Source organism: Pseudonaja textilis, chromosome 16 (genome assembly GCF_049901715.1).
Source record: "Pseudonaja textilis isolate UNSWEBS1 chromosome 16, rPseTex1.2, whole genome shotgun sequence".
Taxonomy (NCBI): domain Eukaryota; kingdom Metazoa; phylum Chordata; class Lepidosauria; order Squamata; family Elapidae; genus Pseudonaja; species Pseudonaja textilis.
The window spans coordinates 7875550-7892096 of NC_142005.1; the positions used below are offsets into that span (position 1 = coordinate 7875550).

The 16547-nt window shown below is 49.6% G+C and overlaps 1 protein-coding gene across 1 annotated transcript; it reads left to right on the forward strand.

The window, feature by feature from the left end:
• Positions 1-575: 575 nt before the first annotated feature.
• PKLR (pyruvate kinase L/R) lies at positions 576-10892 on the forward strand. Its single transcript, XM_087914044.1, is given in 12 exon segments — positions 576-719; positions 1200-1376; positions 1652-1743; positions 2833-2964; positions 3107-3293; positions 4247-4517; positions 6055-6205; positions 7048-7200; positions 8161-8327; positions 9163-9176; positions 9179-9343; positions 10371-10892. Coding segments are annotated over 12 exon segments (1623 nt in total). The 5' UTR covers positions 576-712; the 3' UTR covers positions 10478-10892.
• Positions 10893-16547: the final 5655 nt, after the last annotated feature.

The window sequence follows — 16547 nt, forward strand, 5'->3', positions numbered from 1 at the left end:
TGTTTCTTCTTTTATCTTTCCTTTCCTTTCCTTCTCCTTCCATCCTTGTTTCCTTCCTTCCTTCCTTCCTTCCTTCCTTCCTTCCTTCCTTCCTTCCTTCCTTCCCTTTCCGTTCCGTTCCTTTCCACTCCTTTTATCTTTTCTTTTCCTTTCCTTCTCCTTCTTCTTTCCTTGTCTCTCTTTTTCCTTCTGCCTCCTCTCTTTACCTCCTTTTCCTTTCCTCTCTCCTTCCTTCCCTTTTCTCCGCATTGCATTAGTTTCCTTCCCTTTTTGTACTCTACTCTTTTTCCTTCTCCAGATTTTTCTTCTCTTCCTCCCCTGTGGGAGCCAAAGAAATGCACAAGAAACATTGCACATTCCCAGGCATTTCTCTCTCTCTCTTTCTTTCTTTCTCTCCCGCTCCCTCTCTCTGGCTTGGCCTACCTCGGAGGGCTCCGATGGTGATAAAAGTGCAAGGGAAAATTCCACCACCACCACCCCGTAAGTTTTGCTGCCTGCACCTTCAGGAGAAAAGCAGAAATATTCCCGCTCTGCCAGAGGTATAGAACAAAAATACAATTGGACAACAGAATAATAATAAAGGCGCTTTGAGAAAGCTCAACAGCATGAGGAACGCTATGGACTTGGGACTTAGCTAGTCATTGTTTAACTAGGAAAGTCAGCATTAACGTCGAGGTGTAAGCTGGCAAGAAGCTTTCGAAGGAAGAAGAAGATGGATGGTGGGTCTGAAGGGGAAAAGGGTCGGTGGGTTTCTCAATTGCTTGCAAAGATGGACCTCGAACGCAGAGCTGTAGACCCGGCCATTATTATTTGAGGGCTGCTGCAATATTGGAGGGGCTGCCCCAGAGAGGAAGGGGGGGTCAAGCTATTTTCCAAAGCCCCCCAAAGGCCAGACAAGGAAGAACGGATGGAAACTGATCAAGGAGAGATTCAACCTGGAAATAAGGAGGAATTTTCTGACGGGGAGAATCAATGGAACCGAAGTTGCCTTCGGAAGTTGTGGGAGCTTCGTCCCTGGAGCCTTTCAAGAAGAGCCATTTGTCAGAAATGGTGTAGGGACTCCCGCTTGAGCGGCGGAGGGGCGGGGTTGGACTAGATGACCTACAAGGTCCCTTTCAACTCTCTGTTAAATCTATATCTAATGACGTGTTGCTCGTTCAGCGAGCCCAGCTTCATCCTTTCGCTCTTCTTGCCACCAGGGGCCAGGATCCAACCCCAGGACATGGCTGCCCTCGCCCACGACTTGGGCACAGCTTTCTTTCAACGGCAGCAACTTCCAGCCTCCATGGCCGACACATTTTTGGAACATCTGTGCCTGCTGGATATTGACTCCGAGCCCATCACGGCCCGGAGCACCAGCATCGTTTGCACCATTGGTGAGGGGGTCACTTTGGGGCAGGAGGATGGGTTATGGGAAAGACGGGGGTGGGGTGGGGAAAATGGGTGGGGAAGGACCCGGGCCAGCGCACCCCTCCCTCATGGCCCTGTGTAGTTTTGTAAACAGGATGCTTGCGGGAAACCAGAATTGCGGGGGGGATTGTCCTGGAAGACGGCAGGGGACCCTGTACATTTTGAGGTCCTGTCTTGCAGCCCCCCGCCCCCCAAGGACACCCCCAGAAAGCAGTTTTCGTCTCTCCCCCCTCCGTTGTAGGCCCTGCGTCGCAGAAGGTGGAGATGTTGCGTGAAATGATCAAAGCCGGCATGAATATTGCGCGGCTGAATTTCTCGCATGGATCGCATGAGGTACCAGGGAGGGAGGGAGGGAGGGAGGAAGTTAAAAAGAGAAAGAAAGAAAGAAAGAAAGAAAGAAAGAAAGAAAGAAAGAAAGAAAGAAAGAAAGAAAGAAAGAAAGAAAGAAAGAAAGAAAGAAAGAGGGAGGGATGAAGGGAGAAAGGAAAGGAAAGAAAGAAAGGAAGGAAGGAAGGAAGGAAGGAAGAAAGAAAGAAAGAAAGAAAGAAAGAAAGAAAGAAAGAAAGAAAGAAAGAAAGAAAGAAAGAAAAGGAGGAATGAAGGGAGAAAGGAGAGGAAAGGAAAGGAAAAGAGAAAGAAAGGAAAGAAAGAAAGAAAGAAAGGGAAAGAGGTGGAGGAATGAAGAGAGAAAGGAAAGGAAATGAGAGAAAGATATAAACAGGGTGAAGGAAGGAAGGTGAGGGAGGAATGAAGGAGGAAGGGAAAGGAAAGGAAAAGAGAGAAACAAAGGAAAGAAAGGGGAAAGGGAAAGGAATGAAGGGAGAAAGGAAAGGAAATGAGAGAAAGAAAGATATAAGAGGGTGAAGGAAGGTGAGGGAGGAATGAAGGAGGAAAGGAAAGGAAAGGAAAAGAGAAAGAAAGATATAAATAGAGGGTGAAGGAAGGAAGGTGAGGAAGGAATGAAGGAGGAAAGGAAAGGAAAAGAGAGAAAGAAAGGAAAGAAAAGAGAAGGAGGAATGAAGGGAGAAAGGAAAGGAAAAGAGAAAGAGAAAGAAAGAAAAGGAAGGAAGGAGAGGGAGGGATTAGAAGGGAAGGAAGGAATTATAGAGGAAGGGAGGAAGGAAAAAGAGGGATTAGGAGGGAAGTAACTAAGTAAGGAATTAGAGGGGAAGGTAGGAATGAGGGAAGGAAGGATGGAGGGAAGGAAGAAAAGGAAGAAAGGAAAGGGAAAGATTAGAAGGGAAGGAGAGCAGAAGGAAGGAACAAATCAGAGGAAGGAAGAAAGGAAGGAAGGAATAGGAGAATATCGGAGTTGCAAGGGACCTTCCGAGGTCTTCTAGTCCAACAGGAAGGAAGGAAGGTTTTCTGAGATGGCAACGAAGGGGGTTTGCAGACCTTGAATTCAACTCCATTTCATTTCAGTACCACGCCCAATCCATTGCAAACATCCGGGAAGCCACGAAAAGCTTGGCCACTAATCCCCTCGTCTACCGGCCGGTGGCCATCGCTTTGGACACCAAAGGCCCTGAAATCCGGACGGGGTTGATTAAAGGGGTAAGGTTGAGGGATAAATCCCCCCCCCCCCCAAAAAAAATGTCTTTTTTTTTTTTCGGGTTCCCATCGGTGTCGTTTAGCAACACCCGTCGTTAAGGGGAGTCACCCCCCTCCATCCATCTGGTCCGTGATCTTTTCCCAGGGCGAGAACGAAGAAGTAGAACTCGCCAAAGGATCCCGCTTGATCGTGACCACGGATCCGGCCTTCCGGGAGCAATGCGACGCGCAGACGATTTGGGTGGATTACGCCAACTTGCCAAAAGTTGTGAGCGTTGGTGGGCGGATCTTTATCGACGATGGGCTGATCTCCTTACTGGTCAAGGAACTCCGTAAGTTTTCTCCCACTGGGAGGGTGGATCTCTTTCTCCAGCTATATCACAGCTGGTCCATCTTGGCAAGTTTAAGAGGGGTGGATTTTGACTCCCAGAATCCCCCGCCAGCAGGCTTTAAATTGGATGGACTTCAACTCCCAGAATCCCCAGCCATCATGCTTTAAGAGGGGTGGACTTAAACTCCCAGAATCCCCAGCCATCATGCTTTAAGAGGGGTGGACTTCAACTCCCAGAATCCCCCAGCCATCATGCTTTAAGATGCGTGGACTTCAACTCCCAGAATCCCCTAGCCAGCCTGCTTTAAGAGGGGTGGACTTCAATTCCCAGAATCCCCAGCCATCATGTTTAAGAGGGGTGGACTTCAACTCCCAGAATCCCCTAGCCAGCCTGCTTTAAGAGGGGTGGACTTCAATTCCCAGAATACCCCAGCTAGAATGCTTTAAGAGGGGTGGACTTCAACTCCCAGAATCCCCAACCATCATGCTTTAAGGTGGGTGGACTTCAACTCCCAGAATCCCCAGCCATCATGCTTTAAGGTGGGTGGACTTCAACTCCCAGAATCCCCAGCCATCATGCTTTTAGAGGAGCGGACTTCAACTCCCAGAATCCCCAGCCATCATGCTTTTAGAGGAGCGGACTTCAACTCCCAGAATCCCCAGCCATCATGTTTAAGAGGGGTGGACTTCAACTCCCAGAATCCCCAGCCATCATGCTTTTAGAGGAGCGGACTTCAACTCCCAGAATCCCCAGCCATCATGCTTTTAGAGGAGCGGACTTCAACTCCCAGAATCCCCAGCCATCATGCTTTTAGAGGAGCGGACTTCAACTCCCAGAAACCCCCAGCCAGCCTGCTTTAGGAGGGGCGGACCCCCAGAATCCCCCAACCGATTGGTTTCTCCTATCTCGTGTCTCCTCTCCTCCCCAACCTTCGTTTGTGCACTAACCACTAGGTCCTGACAATTGCGTGGTCGAGGTGGAAAACGGCGGGATGCTGTGTAGCCGGAAGGGAGTCAACCTGCCGGGGGCTAAGGTGGACTTGCCGGCCTTGTCCCAGCGGGACAGGCAGGACCTGGAATTCGGGGTGCAACAGGGGGTGGATATGATCTTCGCCTCCTTTATCCGCAAGGCTGAGGATGTGATCGGCATCCGACGGGCGCTGGGGGAACGCGGCAGCCACATCAAAATCATCAGCAAGGTCGAAAGCCACGAGGGGGTCCAGAGGTAATCCTCAAAAGCCACTTTTTTTTCTGGATTTAACTGGCTGTCCCTGACTTAGGACGGTTCGTTTAGTGACCGAAGTCACAACGGTGCTGGGGAAAAAAAAGCGACTTATGATTGTGTTTCACACTTACGACCATTGCGACGTCCCCACGGTTGCCCGATTGAAATTCCGACGCTCGGCCACGGACTCCTATTTATGACGGTCGCGGTGCGATCCCCTTTTACGACTGTCGGACCGGCAACGTCAAGTGGGGAGTGACATGTTCAACTTAATATCCGTGGTTCCTAATCGAACGACTGCAGTGATTCACTTAGTGTGATGACCCAAAGGGGCGTGGCACAAAGGCAACACAGCCCGATAATTAGTGGGAGTCCCTTTATTAGCACCAATTTTCCCCCCAATGTCCTGGTTACCTTCTGGGCTGGAGAAAATCTCTCCCAGGAACAGCCTTTGGCTGCAGAGAATCCAAGTCCAAAACATGGTCAACAAAAACTGTAACTTAAAGTCCAAAAAAGGCAAAATGAGGTAATGAGTCCAGCAGGGCAGGAGAAGGAATTCCAGATGTGAAGGAACGACAATAACATTGTTGGGAAGACGCCAGGAACACAGATAACCAAAGTCAACACAAGATAAACTCAAGTTGGTTCCCAGAAGCTGCCGCGCTCAGCTTGCATCTCTTTTAAACTCTCATTCCCAGCTGTGGCTAATGAACGGAATCAGGGCCCCTTCCTCCCCCCGTAAGCCATACAACCCACGTTGCTCCCTTCTCCGTTCCTCCCTGCGTGCCCTAGGATGAAGAGGGGGTGGTGGGCCTGGGTCTTCCTCTGAACACCCTCTCCCTTGTTCTACTTCTCCCCTGCTCTGCCCAGCCAGACTTTGCCCTTCCCCAGTTTCCTCCACAGCCAATGGAGCCCCACTCCCACTCTTTGGGTCAGCTGTTCGTCTTCCTCCTCGGACAAGGGCGTGACACTTAGTGACAAATGTGGCCAGAAATTGGGGCAAAATTCATATCACCAAATGCCTCGCTGAGGAATGGAAAGTTGGGGACTGTATTTTGATCTGGTTGGCGTGACGAGGTCATCTAGACGGGAAGCACGCTCAGCCGATGGTTTATTGCTAGAAGAGCTAGATTTCTCCTTGCAAGGCTGATCACACAATCAGATCAAAAATTTACAGTCCTTGACTTGTGACCCACAATTGGAAATCGGAATTTCTGTCATCTCTGATTATATGACCCCCCCCCTTTTTTCTTTTTGGGCTCGGCCATTAAGCAGATCACACACGGTTACTAAGCGAGCCATGTCATTAAGTGACTCCGGCTCGCCCATTAATTTTGCTTGTCAACCAATGGGGAACCACGTGAACTCCGGACACGGAAAACCGTCATAAACACAGGTTGCCAACCCGCCAAATTTGGACTACACAAGCGTGGGGAATGCTCCGATGGTCATAAGTGCAAGGACCACATCACAGGTGGATACCTGTAGTTATCCAGCGAGCTGAGCTGGGCTGTCACCTTTGATGCTTTGTCTCCAGGTTCGATGAGATCCTGGAAGCCAGTGACGGCATCATGGTGGCTCGTGGGGATCTGGGGATCGAAATCCCCGCCGAGAAGGTTTTCCTCGCTCAGAAGATGATGATCGGCCGTTGCAACCGTGCGGGCAAACCCGTGATCTGCGCCACGCAGGTGAGCTGTACCAAATGGACCACACCTGGCGGGTTAGGCGCCTTCCGTCAACAGGTGGCGCCTTTTCACCGAAGGGACACAAAAACAGGACCAATCCTGGGGCAGGTCGAAGTGATTGGAGATGAATGGAGAGAACTGCCTCCCATTGGCCCTGAAAACAAAGATGGAAGGTTGATTGAGCTGCGGGGACTTCAACTCCCAGAATCCCCCAGTCAGCTTGGTTTAAGTGGGTTGGACTTCAACTCCCAGAATCCCCAGCCAGCCTGCTTTAAGTGGGTTGGACTTCAACCCCCAGTATCCCCCAGCCAGCCTGCTTTAAGTGGGTTGGATTTCAACTCCCAGAACCCCCAGCCAGCCTGCTTTAAGTGGGTTGGACTTCAACTCCCAGAACCTCCCAGCCAGCCTGCTTTAAGTGGGTTGGACTTCAACTCCCAGAACCCCCCAGGCAGCATGCTTTAAGTGGGTTGGACTTCAACCCCCAGAACCCCCAGGCAGCATGCTTTAAGTGGGTTGGACTTCAACCCCAGAACCCCCAGGCAGCCTGCTTTAAGTGGGTTGGACTTCAACTCCCAGAACCCCCAGGCAGCATGCTTTAAGTGGGTTGGACTTCAACCCCAGAACCCCCAGTCAACATTCTTAAAGATGGGTAGACTTCAACCCCAGAATTCCCCAGCTAGCTTATTTTAAGATGGGTGGACTTGAACTCCCAGAATCCCCCAGCCAGCATGCTTTAAGTGAGTTGGACTTCAGCTCCCAGAATCCCCCAGCCAGCATGCCCTGCCCCACTCTGACCTCCCCACGCTCTGCAGTTGTGCAGCTGAGACGCCATTTTCTTTCACCAGATGCTGGAGAGCATGGTGAAGAAGCCTCGCCCCACCAGGGCCGAAAGCAGCGATGTGGCCAACGCTGTTCTGGACGGGGCCGACTGCATCATGCTGTCCGGGGAGACGGCCAAGGGGTCTTACGTGGTGGAGGCCGTGCAGATGCAGCATGCGGTAAGGGAATCCTTGAGCACTCCGAAGCCGGCTTGCCCTCAGGTTGGCCTCGAGCGGGGCAGAAGAGTAGAGGAGGGCGGAAGAGGAGAAAACAAGACAACCAGTCTAGGAAGGAAAAGGTTGGGTTGAGCATGGCCATGATGGAAGAGGAAGAAGGGAGGAGGAGGGAAGAGGAAAATGAAGAACAGAAACCTATGGATCCAGGAGATGTTTGAAGGAAGACGTCTGTTTGAGTATGGTCACAGCAGAAGAGGAGGAAGGGAGGAAGAGAAGGAGGGAAGAGGAAAACACCCAACCAGCCTAGGAAGCCAGGAATCTTAGAAGGAAAATGTTGGTATGAAATGCTCACGATAGGAGAAGGAGAAGGAGAAGGAGAGGGAAAAGAGGAGGAGGAGGAGGAAGAGGAGGAAGAAGAAGAAGAAGGGAGGAGGGTGGAAGAGGAAAACAGATGAGTCTAGGAAGGCAGGAATCTTAGAAGCAAAATGTTGGTATAAAATGGTCATGATAGAAGAAGGAGAAGGAGAAGAAGAGGAAGAAGAAGGAGGAGGAGGGGGAGGAAGACGAGAAGAAGAAGAAGAAGAAGAAGAAGAAGAAGAAGAAGAAGAAGAAGAAGAAGAAGAAGAAGGGAGGAGGGAGGGAGGAAGAGGAGGAGGAGGAGGAGGAAGAAGAAGAAGAAGGGAGGAGGGTGGAAGAGGAAAACAGACGAGTCTTGGAAGCCAGGAATCTTAGAAGCAACATGTTGGTATGAAATGGTCATGATAGAAGAAGGAGAAGGAGAAAGAGAGGGGAAGGGGGAGGAAGAGGAAGGCGAAGAGGAGGAGGAAGAGGAAGAAGAAGAAGGGAGGAGGGTGGAAGAGGAAAACAGACGAGTCTAGGAAGCCAGGAATCTTGGAAGCTGTCGAGGTCACGGATGGAAAGTTGCCAATGAGCTTCCTACCTTTTTCTCTCCTCAACGCGCAGATCGCCCGAGAGGCCGAAGCCGCCATGTACCACCACCAACTCTTCCAGGAGCTGCGCCGCCTGACGCCCCTGAGCCAAGACCCCACTGAGGTCACCGCCATCGGGGCCGTGGAGGCCTCGTTCAAATGTTGTGCGGCGGCCATCATTGTCCTCACTGCGACCGGCAGGTGAGAAGAAGAAGGGTGAGACCGTTGTGTGTGGGTGTCTCCTGCTTGTTTGCACAAGGGAGGGTCTGGGGTCCCTTCCTTCCTTCCTTCCTTCCTTCCTTCCTTCCTTCCTTCCTTCCTTCCTTCCTTCCTTCCTTCCTTCCCTTTCCTTTCCTTTCCTTTCCTTTCCTTTCCTTTCTAGGTTCTTCCTTCCTTCCTTCCTTCCTTTCCTTTCCTTTCCTTTCCTTTCCTTTCCTTTCCTTTCTAGGTTCTTCCCTCCCTCCCTCCTTCCTTCCTTCCTTCCTTCCTAGGTCCTTCCTTCCTTCCTTCCTTCCTTCCTTCCTTCCTTCCTTTCCTTTCCTTTCCTTTCCTTTCCTTTCCTTTCTAGGTTCTTCCCTCCCTCCCTCCCTCCTTCCTTCCTTCCTCCTTTCCTTTCCTTTCCTTTCCTTTCCTTTCCTTTCTAGGTTCTTCCCTCCCTCCCTCCTTCCTTCCTTCCTTCCTTCCTAGGTCCTTCCTTCCTTCCTTCCTTCCTTCCTTCCTTCCTTTCCTTTCCTTTCCTTTCCTTTCCTTTCTAGGTTCTTCCCTCCCTCCTTCCTTCCTTCCTTCCTTCCTTCCTTCCTTCCTTCCTTCCTTCCTTCCTTCCTTCCTTTCCTTTCCTTTCCTTTCCTTTCTAGGTTCTTCCCTCCCTCCTTCCTTCCTTCCTTCCGTTGCTTCCGTTGAGCCCACAATTCCCCCACACTGAGAACCAAAGTCCTGGGTTCGAATTTCCCACAGATTTTGGGGGGATTCTGTTTGATTTTTCCCCTTCTTGCATCTCCTGCACCCCCCTCCTCTCCCGCCCCCACCCCAAATTCAGGTCTGCGCAGATCCTCTCCGCTACCGACCGCGGGCTCTCATCATTGCCGTGACCAACGATGAACAGGTGGCCCGCCAAGCTCACCTCAGTCGCGGGATTTTCCCAGTGGTGTATCAGGGCGCTAAGCCGGGCACCTGGGCAGAAGACGTCGATCACCGGGTGCAGTTCGGGATTGAGATGGGTGAGTGGGTGGAGCTGTTTTCGTTCTTTCCGAGACCCTTCCCTTCTTCATCCGTTTACTTTCTTCCCTCCTTTTTCTTTTCCTCCCTCTTCCTTCCTTCTTCCACCCTTTCCCTTCCCTCCTCCATCCATTCACTTTCTTCCCTCCTTTTTCTTTTCCTCCCTCTTCCTTCCCTCCTTCCATCCTTTCCCTTCCTTCCTTCATCCATTCACTTTCTTTCCTCCTTTTTCTTTTCCTCCCTCTTCCTTCCTTCTTCCACCCTTTCCCTTCCCTCCTCCATCCATTCACTTTCTTCCCTCCTTTTTCTTTTCCTCCCTCTTCCTTCCCTCCTTCCATCCTTTCCCTTCCTTCCTTCATCCATTCACTTTCTTTCCTCCTTTTTCTTTTCCTCCCTCTTCCTTCCTTCTTCCACCCTTTCCCTTCCTTCCTTCATCCATTCACTTTCTTCTCTCCTTTTTCTTTTCCTCCATCTTCCTTCCTTCTTCCACCCTTTCCCTTCCTTCCTTCATCCATTCACTTTCTTTCCTCCTTTTTCTTTTCCTCCATCTTCCTTCCTTCTTCCACCCTTTCCCTTCCTTCCTTCATCCATTCACTTTCTTTCCTCCTTTTTCTTTTCCTCCCTCTTCCTTCCTTCTTCCACCCTTTCCCTTCCCTCTTTCATCCATTTACCTTCCCTTCCCTCCTTTTTCTTTTCTTCCATCTTCCTTCCTTCTTCCACCCTTTCCCTTCCTTCCTTCATCCATTTACTTTCCTCTCTTCCCTCCTTTTCCTCCATCTTCCTTCCTTCTTCCACCCTTTCCCTTCCTTCCTTCATCCATTCACTTTCTTCCCTCCTTTTTCTTTTCCTCCGTCTTCCTTCTTCCACCCTTTCCCTTCCTTCCTTCATCCATTCACTTTCTTCCCTCCTTTTTCTTTTCCTCCCTCTTCCTTCCCTCCTTCCATCCTTTCCCTTCCTTCCTCCATCCATTTACTTTCCCCCCTTCCCCTTCTTTCTCTGAGTCACCTTTCTCCTTCCCCCGCTTTCCAGGCCGCGTGCGAGGTTTCCTACGCTCGGAAGACGTGGTGATCATCGTCAGCGGGTGGAGACCCGGGGCTGGTTTCACCAACATCATGAGAGTGCAACAGGTGCCCTGACCGACTCCCCAGGAGAAACGCCGGGGCGGAACCCTGGCGCCCGCGGCTTTCCTCCCCTTGTTGCCGACGGCTGCGCTGCGCCCAGGATTTCAAAGGATCCTTTCGCTTAAAGATGTAACGGGAAACGCTGCCTCGATCCCTCTTTTGTCTCCGGGGCAAAATGGACCGGAATTTGCATTGGTGGGCTGGTGCAAAGTTGTTGTTTTTTTAATTAGTTTGCAATAATTAGAAATCAGGTCATGGATAATTACACACCGGAGATAATAATCGCTCTTTTTTTCCCCTTCCATTTTCCTTCTTTATTTTTTCGTCTTTCCTTTCCTCCTGTCCTTTTCTCATTTTCCTTCCTTCTCCAATTCTCCCTCCCTTCCACCCTTTCTTCACCTCCCTCCTTTCCTTCTTCTCTTCCTTCCCTTCATTCTTCCCTTCCCTCTCTTTCTCCCATTTTTTTCCTTCCTCCCCTCCCTTCCTTCTTCTCTTTCCTTTATTCCTCCCTCCCTAATCTATCTCTCTTCTCTCCCTTCCTCCCTCCCTCCTGCTTTTTTCTTTCCTTCTTCCCTCTCACATCTGCTTTTCCTTCCTTCCTTCCTTCCTTCCTTCCTTCCTTCCATCCATCCATCCACCCCTCACTCCCTCCATTACATCCATACTCCTTCTTTCCTTCTCTATTTCTCCCTTTCCTTCCTTCCTTCTCTATTTCTCCTTTCCCTTCTTCCTTCCTTCTTTATTTCTCTCTTTGCTTCCCTCCTTCCTTGTCTATTTCTCCTTTCCTTCTTCCTTCCTTCTCTATTTCTCCCTTTTCTTCCTTCCTTCTCTATTTCTCTCCCTTCTTCCTTCCTTCTCTATTTCTCCCTTTCTTCCTTCCTTCTCTATTTCTCTCTTTCCCTTCTTCCTTCCTTCTCTATTTCTCCCTTTTCTTCCTTCCTTCTGTATTTCTCTTTCCCTTCTTCCTTCCTTCTCTATTTCTCCCTTTCCTTCCTTCCTTCTCTATTTCTCCCTTTCCCTTCTTCCTTCCTTCTTTATTTCTCTCTTTGCTTCCCTCCTTCCTTGTCTATTTCTCCCTTTCCCTTCTTCCTTCCTTCACTATTTCTCCCTTTTCTTCCTTCCTTCTCTATTTCTCTCCCTTCTTCCTTCCTTCTCTATTTCTCCCCTTTCTTCCTTCCTTCTCTATTTCTCTCCCTTCTTCCTTCCTTCTCTATTTCTCCCTTTCCCTTCTTCCTTCCTTCTTTATTTCTCTCTTTGCTTCCCTCCTTCCTTGTCTATTTCTCCCTTTCCCTTCTTCCTTCCTTCTCTATTTCTCCCTTTTCTTCCTTCCTTCTCTATTTCTCTCCCTTCTTCCTTCCTTCTCTATTTCTCCCTTTCTTCCTTCCTTCTCTATTTCTCTCTTTCCTTCTTCCTTCCTTCTCTATTTCTCCTTTTCTTCCTTCCTTCTGTATTTCTCTCTTTCCTTCTTCCTTCCTTCTCTATTTCTCCCTTTCCTTCCTTCCTTCTCTATTTCTCCCTTCCCTTCTTCCTTCCTTCTTTATTTCTCTCTTTGCTTCCCCCTTCCTTGTCTATTTCTCCTTTCCCTTCTTCCTTCCTTCTCTATTTCTCCCTTTTCTTCCTTCCTTCTCTATTTCTCTCCCTTCTTCCTTCCTTCTCTATTTCTCCCCTTTCTTCCTTCCTTCTCTATTTCTCTCCCTTCTTCCTTCCTTCTCTATTTCTCCCCTTTCTTCCTTCCTTCTCTATTTCTCTCTTTCCCTTCTTCCTTCCTTCTCTATTTCTCCCTTTCCCTTCCTTCCCTTCTTCCTTCCTTCCTTCACTATTTCTCCCTTTTCTTCCTTCCTTGCGTATTTCTCTCTTTCCCTTCTTCCTTCCTTCACTATTTCTCCTTTTTCTTCCTTCCTTGTGTATTTCTCTCTTTCCCTTCTTCCTTCCTTCTCTATTTCTCCCTTTTCTTCCTTCCTTCTCTATTTCTCCCTTTCCCTTCTTCCTTCTGTCTCTATTTCTCTCCTTCCTTCCTCATTCCTTCCCTGACCCCCCTCCCAAAAAGGCACCATTTCAGAATATATTCTTGTAGTTTTGCGTATTTCTTGCCTACTAAAATGCAATAGATTTCTCCGCGGTTCCGTTCCCCGCTGTGGCCATTCGCAAACAAACACGCCAGAAGCTGTTCCTTCATGTCTCTCTTTATTATTGAAAACTCTTTGAGATACAATTGACCGAACTAAACTGAACGTAATTTTTTTTTTTAAAAAAAAAAGGGGGGGGGGGTAGATGAGAAAACCAAAAAAAAACCCAAACAGCTTTAAAATGTTCTCGTGATATGAAAAAAACCTACAAGCTCCGTACACTGAGCGACGCAGAGTGCAAAGGTGGTGAACCCCGTCGTGGTCTTTGGTGCCTAGAATTGCACACGCACCTGGACGCCGGCGCGCAAAACTCACACCACAGAGACGGCTGTGCGAAGGCACACGCACACACAGACACACAGAGACACACACACACACACACCCCCGAGCTCAGAAGGGGCCCGACCTACAAAGGCATTCCCTCCGTGCGTTCTTTACATCCGGCGCTCCCCTTGTCCCCCGTTGGATAAAGAGGGTGGTTTGGTCCCACAGAGTCAGCGGATGAGATGAAACATCTTCAGAGAAGAGCCAAGGAAGGCTAGTTGCGTCTCCCTAGACAACGAGGACACCGCCACAAGCGATCACACCGTAAGCCCACTGAGACCGAAGGGAGCACCTCTTTCTCCACCTCACCCCCACTTCAACGGCGTATCTACGGGGAACAGCAGCTACAGGTGGCTCTACCCGATCAAGTGTAAACAAGGACTTCTGGAATGTTTTCAGTCTACGCGATTAAACGGGATTTCTCCTTCCAGAGGAGACTAAAGGCGAAGAGTAAAAGGTCAGGAAGGCGATTTCAGGACGTGCTCGACACCGCGCGCCTCCCAAAGATGTCTGCCCGGGTGTGAGTCCAAGCTGGCTGAGACCCACCCCAGCAGGGACGGCATCCCTGAGCAGCGAGACGAGCATGGCGATGTGCCTCGGACACGCAGGAGGGACCTTGCGGTTCTCCAGACGGTTTTCTTCACGGCAAATCTTAGAAGAAGACGGAGTGGGACGACACGCCGTGTGCTGGATTCACCCCGGTTGGCTCACGTGCACGCGCACACACACACACACCCTGGCCAACTCACCGTGGGACAATTTGACATGGCTGACTCGCCGCAGGACCATTCCACTCGAGAGAGAGAGAGAGAGAAGTAGGGATGGTAGCTCGTTCCATCCTTGAGGACTTCCAACTTGAGAAGGCTCCAACCGTAAGCAGGACAAGGCCCACTGCAATTCAGTTTGTCCCTCTCGCGAGTTATCCTGTGTTGAATTAACGGAATAACCAGCGTTGGAAGGGACCTTGGAGGTCTTCCAGTCCAACCCACTGCCTCTTAAACACCTCCAGCGATGGAACACCCACAACTTTTGGTGGCAAGTTATTCCATGGGTAAATTCTTCTTACTGTTAGGAAGTTCCTCCTTAATTCTAGGTGGCTTCTCTCCATGATGAGTTTCCATCCGTTGTCTTGCAGCGAGTTTTTCCCCACAGTGATTTCCCCTTCGTGAGTTGTCCCACGGGATTTCAGCCATGGCGAATCAGCCAGGGTGAGATCGATGGGGTGAACCGGCCGTGACGAAGTCCCCTTCCCTTCCTTTCCCTCCGTCTGGAGACCACGGGCCAACACCGCTGCGTGCCTCCTATCCCTTCCCCAACCCCTTGTAAAACCGCCCTTCCCGACAGCACCAGATACTACAAGAGAAAAAGCATTATTACAGCGCGAGACATCAATATTGGCAGTGGAGCTCGCTACGAGAGGAGGAGAACAGAAGATCAGAGAGATTTCGAAGAAAAAAAGTCCCAGGCAGCTACTCTACCCTAAATCGGTAACTTGGCTGGATCGGAAAGCAACATTGGTCACGTCAATGTTTGGCTGTTTGGGCCAGAGCCCACACGGGAACGCACATCACAAACTACGGTTCCGAGGATGGCTGGATCACGGAAGAGAAGAAAGGATCAGGTGTAGGTGGGTTGATGATCCGAAGAACTCGGCGACCCTGATCGTATTTAGGCACAAGGAGGGAGAATTATTAGACACTCCGCTACTGGATTATAAGACTTAGTGGAAAACTCCCTCAGGATATAAGCAGCAGTGGAAAGCAACCGGTTCCGTGAGCACAAACTTCGCACGCGCGTGTGCAGCATTGGATAAACCCCCATTCGAACCACTGCAGCTCACCTTCTAGCTTTCCACGGTAAGTAGAACAGCTGAGGCGTGGTAATCCACTTTGCCCCACAAATCAGCTAAGCTGCAAAAGTAGGAAATGTCAGGATAGGGCAGGGGTGGGCAGGCAGGGCCAACTAATCGTTGTTTGTACCAGTTCACTAGAACTAGTCCAAACCAGCTGCAGCCCACCACTGGATATAAGTGGAGAGGAATAAAAGCACTCCTTCCGTGGCTCACAGGATGAACCACCATGCAGCAAAGACCCCCCACCCCAAAGACCACCGGCTCAAAGACCCTTCAAAAATCAAGAAAACTTTTCTTGAACGTCCAACATTGGGGATATAGTTCAAAGGAACGAGCCTCTTGTCCGCGGACCATTCCTTATCCAAGATTTTTTTAAAAAAAATTGCTGGACCTCTTTCCAGGAGAACGTGCGGCAGGGTTAATTTGAAGAATACACACCGTATTCTTCGGAGTAATTCACGCTCCTCGAGAATTGCACTATGCCCGTAAACCTGACTCTGAAAAGGAATCCTGCTCTACTCCTGGGTGTTTTCACAAACGGGTTGACAAAGCAGAGAGGTAAGTAGAGTAAGAGAGATTTCGATGGCCTTGTACGGCGGCAGAATCAGCGGTGGGATTCAACTGGTGTAACAACCGGTTCGTTTCAAAACCACCCCTTTCCAGCTAAAACTTACCTTCTGGTGAGTAAAAACAGGTGATACATGGCAATCACCTGGGCGGAAAAACAGAAATTTAGGACTAGGGCAGAGGCAGATGGGCGGTGCCAACTAATCGCTGAAACTACCAGTTTGACAAAACCGGTGTGAACCGGCTGAATCCTTCCAAGAGTATTGTTTTAAAGCGGGCGCCATGAGCTGTTTGCTAGAATGCACGGACCTTCCGGTCAATGACAAGTATTCCTCGACTTAGGACCAAATCTCGCCCCCACTCCCCCTTGTTGCTAAGTGAGACAATTGTTAAATGGGATTTTGCCCCATTGAAGGTTTGCCAAAGGGGATTGGGAGCCCGGGAGGCTGCAACCATCATCAATCCGACTTCGTCTGCCAAGCGCCGATGTTGCCAACGGTCCTTATGATCATGTCACTTTTTTTTCAGCGATGTCATAACTTGGAATGGACACTAAATGAATTGTCCTAAGTCGAGGACACACAGGCTTACCCTCACTCATTCATTTGAATAAAATAAGATTTTTAGGGCTATTTCTCTTTTTTTTTTTTTAGGGAGTTTCATCCTTCGTTCCAAAGGAGGGATTCTAACAGTCCGGCCTGCGTTCGGGTGAACGAGTAGCTCCAATGATCAGCTGTTGGGCCTATTTGCTCGTCCAGTTCTAGACTGTGTTTTATATTGTGGTTTTCAAGCTCAGCCGATTTCTGTCATGCATCAGCTGTTTAACACACAGAGATCGCTGGGGAAGGTCAGTAGCAAATGCGAAGTGCGCGCACAAAGCACGCACTCACCGAACCACTTGTTACACCGGTTGAATCGCATCCCTGCTTACTTCCTATCCTCATTTCCACCACCTTGAACGGCCAAACCAAGAATGTAAGTTAAATATAAGACTGCAAAAGGGCCTCTTACTTTACTTCAACCAGCTTTGATACTCCGTAATGATGGCTAGTATTTTTGTTTTCTCTCGTTTTTTTTGTTTTAAAAAGACAACCTTTTAGCGGGCGGAAACCTGGAACGGCCGGCGAAGACGACCAGAAGGGTTTTTGAAATCTTGGCTGGGAAATTGGCAAAAGCTTTCAAGTAAGGGTGTTACCTGAGCCGAGGGATTATGGGA